Source organism: Electrona antarctica (assembly GCF_951216825.1).
Source record: "Electrona antarctica genome assembly, chromosome: 1".
Lineage (NCBI taxonomy): Eukaryota > Metazoa > Chordata > Actinopteri > Myctophiformes > Myctophidae > Electrona > Electrona antarctica.
The window spans coordinates 18,711,405-18,725,971 of NC_136806.1; the positions used below are offsets into that span (position 1 = coordinate 18,711,405).

Here is a 14,567-nt window from a genome sequence, read left to right on the forward strand (position 1 = left end):
TACTTGCACGCTCTGCTTGCGCAAGTAATAATAATAACTACTAGAAAGTTTCAATTCTGGGGAATGTTGCAAGCGTGGTTGCAATTTCTCTCGAGCAGCTCGCTAAGTACAGTATGATGATGAAAGGTCGTCAAGTCAAGTTTATGCTGAATGTTTATTTGGAATAAAGTCGGGCTATGATAAGTCTGGTTGCCTATAACTGCAACCACACTAATAATAATAAAAATCACACCCGTGTGAAGTGAGGGGTGCTCATCATCGTACATCATCATGACGTAAAATAGACACTATGCCTATTTGCTCAGACACTATGACGTAAAATGTTCCATTCATTGTCAATGGGAATTTAATGTTTGTGTAGGACAAAAATAGACTATGCCGATTTGCTCAGACACTATACAAATATACACTAAAAATTGAATTGTGTGAAGTGAGGGGCGCTCTTATCACCTTACAACATCAATTACAACATAATGTTTGTTTAAGCAACGGGTGCTAATGTTTGTTTTAGTCCTCAAAACAACTAAACAAGCATCAATTGAAAAACAAACATTAAAGCTGTATATAGGAGGGGCCCCTCAAAAAACAGGAAATCATGTAAGGAGGTAAAAAGGGAAAGGAAACATGTACAGTAAGGGGGAAAGGGGACGGGCGGGGGGATTCAGATTCTACGGCCAGTTTCGAATTGCAGCCGTCCGTAAGTAACCTGACTCCGCCAGATGGGGCAGCAGAACCCTGTGTACTCTCTGCTGCCCCATCTGGCGGAGTCAGGTTAGTCCGTAGGTGCCCTTTGAGAGAGCGGTTTTCTTCGGTTTTTTTCGCGTGTCTTACTCTTAATGGCTGTTGGTAGGTAGGGCGTTCCACATTTTGGTGGCATAGGAGCGAAAATAATTTAGTCCCTTGACTAGGCTGGTGGTCCCCGGCTGGTGGTCCCCGGACCCGATGTTGATAAACAGTGGAATTGAATTGAATTGAATTGAATTGAATTGAATTGAATTGAATTGAATTGAATTGAATTGAAATGAAATGAAATGAAATGAAATTAATAACAACAACAGGCTTTAGGACCCAGCAGCAGCGTTGGACCGCCTGCCGGCAGTGCAGAGTTTGTAGAAGGTTCCTAAACTTTTGGGATGTGAAATGTATCAACCAACCGTGGCTGTCACTGTCAGCGTGTCCACAGACTGACACACACACAGTACACACACACACACGACCGACCACTCCTCTCGTTCACTCACACACACACACACACGCACTGTGACACTGACACGCACACACACACACACACACGCGGAGCTGCCCTAAACTAAATTTCACGGAGGTGTTTGGATGTAGCCTGGCTAATAAGCCAGACTAATATCACACAACAAATCCGCTGGTAGGCAACTTTTTTTTGCCAACGGCTGATTCGGTCTGGTTTATTAACCAGGCTAGTTTGGATGAGCTCAGCAACACTCCTGCAGTGCAGTCCAGATTGAATGAATCGTGACAGATTAAATGGACACCGGTGGTGGCAGCAAAACCAAATGTGAGTCAATGTGTTTTGTATTTAATTTTTCGTATATATATTCAGATATTGGTGCACGAGTGTGCGTGTGTGTGTTTTTGCATGCAGATTTATTACCGTTAAGTGACTGTTAATTGTTGCACGCTCTGGCTGAATTCCCAGTGTTGTAGCCTACTGTACAGGGGTCGGCAACCTTTTTGACATGAAGTGCCATGTTTAAATTTTCTTGATAGTCAGTGTCAGTGTGCCAAAATTAAAACATTCTAACTGATTTTGTGTAAGACAACCTAGATATTTCTTCTTCTTTGGAAATGTGTTCTTTCACATCAAGATAATGATCATTAGATGTATTAACCCAACTATCTCCCAGACTCCCAGAGTTAGGAGTTTGAATGAATATAGAATTATGTGCAATTTGTATGTGAGGGGACTTCATTGAACTGACTAAACTTTATTGAATAACTCTCTCACACTTATGCCAGTGTGCCAGTGGTCACCCTCTCCTGTGCCAATGTCGCACGGGTGCCTAAGGTTGCCTACCCCTGCTGTAAAGTGTTGGTTGTAGGCTAGCAGTTTTTTCTTTTTCTTTCTTTATTTTTTAATGCTAGTATATAGAGTTTGCAAAGTGCCCCAGCTGGTTTATTTATTCTGACTCCCACCTTACACACACACACACACACACACACACACACACACACACACACACACACACACACACACACAGTTACAGTACTGTAACTTGCATTGTTTTCTGTGAGAAATCTCTTTCTCTCTTTTTCTCTCTCTCTCTCATGTCAACACACTATCCATGGTTTTGTCAGGAATCACTGTCAATGTCAGAACACCCATGGAGGGGAACAGTGTTGACTTCCAGCTCCTATGTGGGGTGCTTCTCATTGTGAAACATCCCAGACACAGAATGATTATTATGCACTTTGGTGGAATATAAATAAAGTTCCTTTGGTCTTTTGTTATAGCGGCTTTTTTGGAGAGAGGTGGAAAGCCAAATGTTGATGCAGCAGAGCTTGGTTATTATTACAGAAAGTGAATGTCATTTATCTTTCTTCAAGGCAAATAGATGGGGTGTAGAGACTAGAGATGAGATGTTTTGAGAGTGCTCGACCATGGCAATAATTGACACAGAATACCTCTTACAGCACTGCATTCTTATATTAAAGAATAAAACCGCGTCTCTCAGGAGACCTAATTTACCTTTGTGTTGACATGTCTGCAAACACAAAATGTGTCACTGCCTGGGAGTGGTAACAAACGACACACTGTGCAACATTGTTCCACACTGACACCAAAAACAAATAGACTTTGAAAGCTGCAGGTTCTGGGTGGGTGTGATGATGAAATGGCATGACCAATGCAGCAGGTCAAGTTCTGACTGACCCTCCTTGCATTCCTTCAACCGGCTCCGTTTGAACCCCCAGACCCTCATTCAGTGGTGGAAACTAGTAACTAAAACTACACACTACACAAGTACTGTATACCCGAGTACAATTTTGAGATATTTTTTCTTTCTATTTTTGTAATACTTTATATTATTACTGTCTCACAGGCACATGATTTACTCAACTACGATTATTTGACAGCTTTAGTTACTTTGCAGATTTACATTATTATTTCCGTTAGTGCTGCACAATTAATCGAAAAAAAAGTTTGAGATCTAGATTCAGACACCGTATGCAATCTCATACGGTGCATATGAAGAATCATGCAGCACTAGTTGACTGAAATCATTTTAGTCACACTTGTTTTTTTGTTTGTTTGTTTTAATTAATATTTTCATGGAAAAAATGAGAATCGTGATCTAAATTCTGCAAGAATCATGCAGCACTCAATTCATTACAAAATATATACATTTTGTAGTTTACCTGCAGAAACACACGCCCTATTTCACTTTAAACGCCTCTGGGATCATTTTAACGTATGTGCTGTGCAGCTTTACGTTCAGAGTATAGGTTGTATGCCGTTCAGACTATGGGTTTTATGGGTAAATCTCCCATTGGCCTAGAGGCAGCCTAGAGATGAGGCAGCCAATCCTGAAAAAGTGTCCACTACTATACGGTCACTGCAAATGTAGTCCAGGCGCTTTTCAAGCACCTGGAAAAAACTCAGTACTTGTCTTCTTCCACCTCACGTGTTTCTGTGGCTTGTCTCTGTACTTGAAGCTGACGTTGCTGAGTATATGTATCACTTATAGAGTTGTAAAAGCTTGTAGTCTAATGCTCTTTATAGACCCACTGCCTGCCGCCAGCAGGTACACACATGAAAGTGATTACCAGGCCCAACTTTATGGACTTTTTTTGTTTTTTACTAGAATGACTTGAGCTGAGCAGAGGGGGAAATACGGCAAACTTCTTCCATGAACAGAACTTTTTTCTTTTCCATTTCCGTTCCCACTTGGTTAAAAGTGAAGCCTGTGACGTTCATGGCGCTTTTTTAAACTTCATCCTGTAGCTCTGAAGTGTGTCTGTCTTCATCGTCATTGGCTGGCGGGAGTCACATGGTCAGTACAGACAGGTCGTACAGGAAAGTAGTTGGAGTGTAAAATCTCCATCATCTTCAGGCTCTACCCTACCGCATGGATGATTGAATATTTCCTCCTTTGTCAGTTTGTCAGCATCTGCCCATCTCTCTCTCTCTGACACACACTCACACACACACACACACACACACACACACACACACACACACACACACACACACACACACACACACACACACACACACACACACACACACACACACACGGAAATGCACAAAAAGAAAAAGACCACAGGAATTCCACCTTGGTGAATTCCTATCTCAGATGTGTGTTTAGTGAAACATAGCAGGATTGTGAGTGACCCCAGGGGAGCGCCCCTGCTGTTCCTGTTGCTATCTCTAAGCGCTGTGATTGGTTCCTGCTGACTGATTTGTCTCGAGGGTTATTTTGGGTCCTTTTGTATCTCTGGAAAGATGTCTGTGTGGGAACTGGAAGCTCAAAGAACTAGATCCTGTCTGTTGTCAACTGAGATATGAAGCATGATAAAGCAGGTGAGAACTCGTTCACCTGTTCTTTATAGCAAGTGACTCGCTGGTGTCCAAGGAGGACCTACCTGCTCTTTTCTGTATTCGCAACGTTCCTAACTTCCTACAGGAATCATTACTGGAGTCTCCTTGCTTTGTTGCCTGTTGAAGGAAGAATATTGCTAATAACTACCTTGAATAAATTATAAAACATTGTTTTAACCAATCTGAGATTTGGACCCTGGTGTTGAAGTCTACTGATTGAATTATTTGAAGAAGACTGTTCACCGGATTGTAGGTCGGACATCATTTCAATTAGCTCGCTCTGTCAGGAGCAGGGATGCCACAAACTGAGCATCAGCAAGAAATGATTATCCGACAGCTCTGTCAATTATTTATTGATTATTTAATAGTGCCCCCCCACACACACACACACACAAACACTCACATTTTTTTTTAATATCGCATCAAACTTTTATGTTGGTATATTTTACATTATACTCACATGGTTACATGTTGAGTGCCCCTTCTGAGAAAATTAAATTACCGTAATCGGTAGCATCCCTAGTCAGGAGAGGACATAATACTTACAGTTACATATATTATTGTAGCTTTAAAGGCTGTGATACACAGCCAGTCAGCCACCTTTCTTTATGAGGCAACAAGAACCTCAACAGCGATGGAGCTCTGAAAGGAAAAACTGAGGATAACAAGTTGAGTAGCAACAGAAATCACAATGAAGTCAACATAGTCACAGTTGCTTCTCATTGACCTTGTCTTACAGTGTTGCCTATGTATCATTGTCCCTAGAGATGACTCGATTTTGAAGTCTTTATTGGTCAAGAAATGTCTGGCATTGCTTTTGTGTTTGCTCCACCATGCAGCTCAACGGAGCTTGTTAAAATGCACACGTCAAGCCAACTGGAGCAGCAATTAAATGGATGTTTTGTGTTCAGGCTGATGTTAAATGTGCATTCTGAAAGGCTGAGAGCGTCAGGTGGGTGTGAGAGGGGAGAGGTTGTCCCCCCAGAGACTCATTTCAACGATGGGATTGTCCATGATTTACCCTGGCTGGCTGGCTGTGCTGAATCACTCCCACTGTTCCTGCGTGCGTGCGTGCGTGCGTGCGTGCGTGCGTGCGTGCGTGCGTGCGTGCGTGCGTGCGTGCGTGCACTCACCAAACAGAATGTATGGCCCATAGTGGTGAATGCATATACAGTATAAAACATACTGCTCATGTAGGCACAAGTCTACTACATAAACATGAATTGCCCATCAATCCATAACTCCTGTCTGCCACTGAAGAGCTGGAAGACCCCACATTCCACAGCTATGAAGAGAGTGTGTGTGTGTGTGTGTGTGTGTGTGTGTGTGTGTGTGTGTGTGTGTGTGTGTGTGTGTGTGTGTGTGTGTGTGTGTGTGTGTGTGTGTGTGTGTGTGTGTGTGTGTGTGTGTGTGTGTGTGTGTGCATGCGCGCACACACGCACAGTGTGTGTGTGTGCCCGCTTGGGTGCACAAATGTGGTAATACAGTATGCAAATTCTGTTTCATTCTCACACTAGCCCCAGTTACTGGCTCTAAATGCCAGGCATGTAATGTTAATTGATGGTGACTCAACAACACAAAGACCAGCCCTCAGGCCTGCAGATAATCTCGTAGTTCTATGTAAACAGGGATTTTAATTTGTACGGGCTGATTAAAACATGGATGACAAGTGATATGATGAGCCAGCATGCAGGGCAAATAACCCAGCACGACTAAAAACCTGTTCCTCAGTCAGTAATAATCATAATGTACTGTGATTTATGCCATTTCTGTTCAGTATACCTGAGGTTAGACCAACAAGTTTAATCCTGTGTAGAGCTAAACTGACATTATAAACTGTGTGTTTTCGAGCGGTGCACTGCACGCCACTCCATTGACTGGCTGTGTGTGTCCCTATGTGGCTATGTATGGCCGTTTGGGCTATGAACAGCTGCAACACTGCTGGGTGACCTAAAGTGGCACTGTTGAGCAGGCCAAAGGGCCATTCATACTGAGCACCACAACTATAACAATAAAATAAATAACTAACAATAAAACTGTACCGTACAGAGTACAGTATAGTTGCACCGCTCTGTTCACACGGGTGTGTTTTTTGTAACAAAATTTGAAGACGCTGTACAATAGAGCCCCATGCAGACATAAGCTATGGATCAGGGCCTTTGTTTTGTGTAGCCATTCTATAGATGTGGAAATCCCCCTCTTTCTCCCAAGTGAGAGACGGGAATCACCATGGACATCTGACCGTGTGTGTGTGTGTGTGTGTGTGTGTGTGTGTGTGTGTGTGTGTGTGTGTGTGTGTGTGTGTGTGTGTGTGTGTGTGTGTGTGTGTGTGTGTGTGTGTGTGTGTGTGTGTGTGTGTGTGTGTGTGTGTGTGTGTAACAGTGTATGTGGAGTGTGTGTCAGGATTATGGTCAATCCCCTCTCAGCTGTTTTTCTGTTGTGTTTCCATGGTAATGTACTCTATAACATCACAGAAAATGTCCACACAGTACGACAGTATGACAGACGGTTACGTATGTTTGTGCACGTGTGTGTGTGTGTGCGTGCACGTACCACTACCCACCAAGAAAGATTTAAAACAGAAACTTGTCTCACCTAACCAGCTCCTTAAGTTGTTTTACTGCCATCCATTTGCTAAACATCAAAAGAGAACAAAACATGGAACAACAAAAACATGTTTTGCAGGATTAACACTTGTTGTGTTAATTATTATGTTGGAGGCCTGTAAACGGCGGGTTCACGCTAGTGGACACGGAGGAAGCACTGAGAATTTGCTGCAAAGGGAAATTCTTTCTCGCGTGAAAACAGGAGCCCGGCTGGTCACACCGGAAACCGTAATAACATGTTTGTTTATCCAGTTTTGACAGATCCACGGAACAATCGCCGCACGTCTGCGGAGCTTCATGGCTTTCGTTTGAAGGCCAAGTCTACAGTATGCTGTCAACTGCCCCGCAGCCTTGCGTTGCCAAACTTCCTCTCGTGGAGGACTCGCACTGCGAATGTTAAGCTTTGATTGACTGGTGGTGATACGATCATAACTGACGCATGGTATTAAGAATCAGACTTTGCGGATTACAGAGAAATCTGAATGGTGGTACTCTGACAGAAAGAGGCAGGCCGCTAGACGGTGAATGAGAGAGACAGGGAGGCAGCCAGTGGTGATGATGTACAACTGCTAATCGCATTTCATGGCTGTACAGTACGACGTAGACATTTCAAGGTTATTATTATTATTAGGGCATGCCTTCCGGCTGAGATCTGGGCTCTAATGAGATGAGTGCACTTTTCTAGTTCTGTCATGAAATGTCTTCCCTTGACTCTGTTCCAGAAGACATCACGGATATCTCTGCAATGTGCGCCTGGCTGTCATAAACTCACAGCCTGACTATTTGGTTTGTTGTTTTGGATGTGATTTGGAGCAAGTTCTGGCTTGTTGCTCGTCAGCTCTCTTTGTTCAATTGTGAGAGACAGACGGAACGCTTCAGCCCTTAACCACTTAAGGCCCTATTTTATACTTCATCGTACATCGCTGAGGCACAGGAATAGCTAAAATAGTCGATCCACAAGCTGACAATACAGCAGCAACGTGTCGCACTGACTGCGACACTACAAGCTACGTGAGCTTGTAGATTTTCTATTTTCACTGCTTTAGAAAATGGCTGAATATCTTCGCCTTATACCAATGTGACCAAAATTGGAACTTCAGCTTGAAAATGGTTAAAGACTGATTAATCTCCCAGCATTGAAGCTTTGCACACACTATTATCTCTATAGTCACGTGATCAAGACGGATCCGTCCGATTTTTCATATTCCATCCATGTTAGTACGACGTCCCGATAATCCGACATTACTAACCCTACCCCAAACTAGAGATGCTCCGATAATCGGCCACCGATAGGTGATCGGCCGTATCGGCCGATATTCACTCAGTAATCGGAAATATACCCTATCTGTGATCGGCAATTTACCCTTATCTGGAGAAACCGATCTTTTACACCATTTAAGTTGTATAAATGTCAATCAGATATATAGTATAATATCATTTTGCATTTTTGTGACATTCTCCCCTTCCTCCCCACACAAAGGAACAGTTTTGACGTGGGTTTTGACATGAAGTGAATGAAATATTACGCACAAGATCGGCGGTCCCAAAAAACCTGATCGGAGCATCCCTACCCCAAACCTAACCCTAAGCTACAGGTGAGTCTTAACTAGAGGTGGGCGATATAGAAAAATATAATATCATGGTATTTTTTCAAGCAGTATCACGATACATGATATTATCACTATATTTTGCATTTTATGAGGTTACTTACAGTAAAATTGCTCGCTCCCAACAATAATCTACCTGACTTGGCGGAGAGTGACCTGTGCTCAGAGGAGCACTTTCTCAAGTCATTACGTTGGGTTGAATTTTGGAGTATGGGCAGAGTCAGTCAGAGGCAGAAGGTGACGGAGGGTTTAATGAGATATACAAAACCGTGTCCCAGTTTTCTGTTGAACCCCGACAACAGTGCCCTATTCAAACTCCATTAACATGACAAATATGAATCCCTCTAGATACAGACAAAGCTTCCCCTTTTCCATCTCGCGCATGTGTGCATGTGTGTGCGTGAGAAAGCCTGTGTGTGCGTGCGTGCGCGTGTTTCTTACCGTCGTCTGTACAGCATCAGTTAAGCATCTCTGTCAGTATGTGAATACTTGTCTGTGTGTGAGAGAGACATAGCATTGTAGTGATCTCATAAGACATAGGGTAGATATGGGCTCTGAATAATCCTGACAACACTGTAGGCTCTTTGTCTGAGAGCGGGGCTGACTCAACCACGACAGTGCCGTCCGCGACCTGAATGAAAGAGAGAGCAAGCCACAACATTAATTAGAAAGAGAGGGGGGGGGAAGAGAAAACTGAAGGACAACGCAGTCGAAAGTCCAACTCCAGGGAGTTCAGACTAGTGTTGTGTCCGACTTCCATCCTGTCCAGCTCCGTGACCTCTGACCTTTGACCTGACCCTATTTGGTTCAGACACAACGGTTACCACCTGGCCCTGCAGTGCACTTCATGTCACTAACATGGTGCGGTCACACGGGCAGATGCAAAGACACAGTCAACCATTCATCCTCCGACGTTTGTAACTGCTGCAAAAGCTACACATTGAAGCTGATGAGCTGGGTTCAACTTCCAGATGCAAAGCTACAAAGCTACATGCTGGATTGTTGTTGGTTTTTCTCAATCCCCCCCCGCCACGCCTCCGATACTACGGACGTAAGCTTGATGACGTCAACGACCGTGTGAGAAACAGATTTTACAACGCGACAAATATGCTGTGATCTTTGCATCTCGTGTGAACGCAACACTAGCATGTCCGTGTACTGTAAAGGCACAGTTATCGAAAGATGAACACAAGTTAGATCTGGAATCTTGCGATGCTGATTGCTCTTGTCTTCATTCGATTTAATTTTTGCTTCTCCACGCAAGTGTGAGTTCGTGGAACAAGACGACAGCACGGCATGTTCGGACTTTTAGCGAACACACAGAGGATAATATACCTCTGCACACAAGCCATATTACGTCGTGCTTTTGAGATATGTGAGTCATCTGGGCAAGACAGGATATGAATTTGAATAGATAGAATATGATAGATAGATAGAAAGATAGAATATGATGCCCATACATGGGCAACTGGCGGCCCGGGGGCCACATGCAGCCCCCACCTTCACTTAATGTGGCCCTCAGGTAGAATACCTGATATTTTATTTTATTTTATATGACCCGCTTTAATTACTTCAGTCTAAATTAGTAGCTTAAAGTAGTATTAAAATGTTTTTTAATGTCCAATGTATTTGTATTTAGTTCATAAAGTTAACATAACCATAATTAAAGGCATTTGAAAGGAATTTGAAATTAAATAAAAATGTTACTTTTCAGGATTCCAATTCAAAAATAGCAAAAAACTATTCAGGATTTCAATTCAAATAATAAGACAGTAATATACAATGTTGCCCTCTGGAGTGAGTGTGGAAATATAGTGGCCCTCTCCATCGTCAAAGTTGCTCACCCCTGGTCTACTCTAGCAAGCAAGCAGATGACACTTCAACAGTGACTTCCTGTATTCTTGGGCCTGCAGTGTCTTGATAAAGGAGCGCACACATGGTGTCAGTCAGAAACATATCTGTGTACTACACAGCTTAAAAGTGATCAAGTACAGTTTGTAACATTACGTACAGACAATGGGCCAAGCCTCCTGCATATTACAACAGAACCGTAACCCAGTGGCAGTGGCTCAGGGGTAGAATGGCCGGTAGAGCGGCCGGAAGGCAACCGTGACTCTGTGAGGTTTCCAGTTCGATCCCGGACTCCCCCAGAGTTAGTGTCCAAGTGTCCTTGAGTTTGAGCAAGACTCTGAAACCCTAATTGCCCCCAATGTGCAGGTTGCTTTGCATGGTTTCCTCCTCCATCGGTGTATGAATGTGTGTGTGAATGTAATGCACAATCTATGTAAAGCGCTTTGGATGAAAGCACTATATAAAATGCACCATTTACCAAGTAGTCTAAGTGTATGAGGAGAAATGAGCAGCAGTACAGTGTGTGTGCTGACCTGACTCGAGAGGCCAGACCCATCTACCTTGACTCTGTGTTTCTCCTAGCTGTGAATGCAGGATGACTGCGCACTCCCACTTGTGCAACCAGACACCAAGTGAAGCAGATTACCCGAGTGCAACGGAGCCATGTACTCGTGAGGGCACTGCACGTGTCCGTATTTGTGTATGTGTCTGTGTGTGTCTGTGTACTGTATGTGTGTGTGTGTGTGTGTGCGCGCGTGTACCACAGTGTGCTAATGTACTGCGCAGTAACGTGCGTGCGTGTGTGCGGGCGTGCGTGAATGCGCCGTCAAACATGAACATCAAAGCCTCGCGCCCCCCACCCGCTGCTCTTAGACTGGCTTTCAAAGCCAGTTAATACTTAAACAGGTGAGTGGGAGGGAACGCAAACCCATAATTCTTCCTTGTCCGTTGTCATGGAAACGACCCAGCCACCCAAACGAGGCCTCCCCCTAATGGCTTTGACGAGATGTCTGCCTCCCACAGTGAAAGGCTCGTTTCCCCTAATTAGAAGGGGAAGCGTACTCCCAGATAGTTCTTACTCGTTGCAGGTATAGGCTATTGGTTCGAGGAACGGTGTACTCTCCATAAATCCACCCTAAAGCTGAATTGTGGAGAAGAATGTATTGTAAATCTTACCCCATTGTTTGTCTTTGTTGAGTAGGGGGCTCTTCTGAATAGGACTGACACTAATTTACATTTCAACAAGGAAATTGTAATTTTCCAGCAACTCCAAAATATTTGAAAAAAGGAAGGAAATTAATTAAAAGCATTTATTATAGTAGCTAAATCATTGAAACATGTTGGCTTTTTTAATGATTTAGCCTCTATAAATGATAGCCTCTTTTTGACATAAATGCAAGGAGGAAATAGTAGTCTATTTTATCAATGCAGGAACCATTATTTGACATGCTGAGTTCGTTCCACAGTGCGGTCTCTCATGGTGACAGTTCATTCATCACCCCCTCAGTCCTTCTATCCTCTTCACCCAGGGCAGTGTGTGTGTGTGTGTGTGTGTGTGTGTGTGTGTGTGTGTGTGTGTGTGTGTGTGTGTGTGTGTGTGTGTGTGTGTGTGTGTGTGTGTGTGTGTGTGTGTGTGTGTGTGTGTGTGTGTGTGTGTGTGTGTGTGTGTGTGTGTGTGTGTGTGTGTGTGTGTGTGTGTGTGTGTTAAAAATATGATTATTATCAGTTTCCTTTGAAAAGAAAAGCTTTTTGTCCAAGCTTACATTTTGGAAAATAAAATGATTATACATATATATATCATAAACCAATGACATTAATCACTTATAATCGCCCAAACCAAATGCATTAAGCCTGACTTATAGCCTACTTATACAGGAAATAGCCAATCTAATGCTAATGCATGGTTGGCTGTGGGAGTACAGCGCTGACAGACAACCTCTTCACTGCCTTCAGCCAATCAGCGTAATAAAAAAGGGATGTCATCTCCAGTGTCCAACCAGCTATTTAAAGCGATCATTTGTTAGTGAGGACGCCAAAAGTGATTGGCTGAGCACGGAATGTGAGGATAAAAAGGACAGAAAAGTGAGGACGGCAGAAGTGATTGGCCGGAATGTGATGATGTATGATGATAAGAGCGCCCCTCACTTCACACAAATGTGATTTTTTTCCCCTTTCTTGCCTTTAAGGCTTGACCCCGTCTTATCGCTGCTTGCAGCTATATTTTAAGGTTATAGTTAGTCAGGATTAGAGTCAGTGAGTCAGTTAGAGATCCTCCATACATTTTCTCACCATAATTCTTGCCATTCTCAGGTCTTTAGCTCTGGTTTGTAGTACTACACCTCCTGAGCATTATGAAGTGTTGAGCTGCTTGTTGTATTTTATGATAACCTGCAGCATCTTCCTGTGTACCATAAAACAATAGGAGGGACCTGCAACGCTCTTCCTTATCCATTTATGATTTCCCCCTCAAACCAAATAACTGTTTCCACATGTTCAACTCACCTGCCACCCAAGTCAAGCATATGTGATCTAGTTTGCGTATCAGAGTTACAGTATCAGAGGTACAATGCAATTACATACGGTATGCACACAGACATTTGACTTGGTGTTAGTTGGTAGTTTTGGTACATGCAGGAGCAGGACATAATTATCAACAAAGACGGACATAAACCACATAGTGGACAGAGGTGAAGGAGTTTTTTTTCTGTCTGTCTGTCTGTCTGTCTGTCTGTCTGTCTGTCTGTCTGTCTGTCTGTCTGTCTGTCTGTCTGTCTGTGAAACCATCCAACTCAAATGGTAAATGGTGCATTTATATAGCGCCTTTATACAAGGCGCTTTACATAGATTGTGCATTACATTCACCCATTCACACACCGATGGCGGCGGAAAACATGCAAGGCACCAACCAGCACATCAGGAGCAATTAGGGGTTCAATGTCTTGCTCAAGGACACTTCGACACTAACTCTGGGGGAGCCCGGGTTCGAACTAGCAACCTTGCGGTTACCATCCAGCCACTCTACCCCTGAGCCACCGCCGGCTTGAACACGCACGCACGCACGCACGCACGCACGCACGCACGCACGCACGCACGCTCTGTCTGTCTGTCTGTCTGTGTGTCCGTCCGTCCGTCCCTGCATTACATGGCCAGCAACCCTCCCTTGAGAAAAAGACTATTAATCTCATCAGGACTACCTGGTTAAATATAGGTCAAATAAATCAAAGGCCGGCCTTTTTGAAGCCTATTCAATCGCCACCATTATGTTTTCAATTATTCATTCGTGACACAATACGTGCAGCGGGTCCATTCAGTTCTATCTAACCGCGGTATCTCCAGTATGTGCGTCTTAGAATAGGGCCCACCAGAGACAGTTCGCTCAATGGAAGCAGGTCAGCTGACAGGAAGAGGAAACAGAAGGCCGGAGGTGATATGTGATGTCATCAGTCCAAACAGGAAGCCCCGTGGCCACATGGGGCATATATACAGCTGTTTGGCCCATTGGAAAGTCACGCCGTCCGTAGTCACACATACATACATTGTATGCAGAGTCAAGAGCAGAATTGGTCTCCAAGGATCTTCATTGTTCCTTTTTTAATGTCTGCATCGCGCGAATTCAAGAGCGCAGTGGTGATGAATTGTTAACACATTTGTAAAGTTAGCCTTGAAACAGTTGTTTTCTTCATACAGTACCAAAGGCATTTCAGTCTCATATTAAACTGAGGGCGTGTGTAGCGGTCACTCACTCGGATGTAAAATAAATGCAATTTTTTTTTTTTTAATAAATACTTTATACTCGTCTCACAGCTACAGGCATATAGACGAATCCATAGAGGGGTGCCCTGGGCATAGCCATAGCTGAGGTGTACCATTAAGAGCAGCTTGACACCTCAGTATTGATTGCCTACACCTGGCCTACAGGTGTATTCCATG

General features: G+C 43.6%; 1 protein-coding gene across 3 annotated transcripts in view; it reads left to right on the forward strand.

The window, feature by feature from the left end:
- Positions 1 to 1,156: 1,156 nt before the first annotated feature.
- Positions 1,157 to 14,567, forward strand: part of afap1l1a (actin filament associated protein 1-like 1a) — a 62,056-nt gene continuing 48,645 nt past the window's right edge. The window contains exons 1-2 of one of the 3 annotated variants that reach the window (XM_079509194.1): positions 1,157 to 1,531; positions 8,660 to 8,774. Coding sequence is in view for 1 of the 3 variants with exons in the window: in XM_079509192.1 (XP_079365318.1) it covers positions 1,501 to 1,531 (31 nt within the window). In the remaining 2 variants the exon portion in view is untranslated. The remainder of the gene's footprint in view (positions 1,532 to 8,659; positions 8,775 to 14,567) is intronic. The other 2 variants (XM_079509195.1, XM_079509192.1) reach the window with 2 other exon arrangements.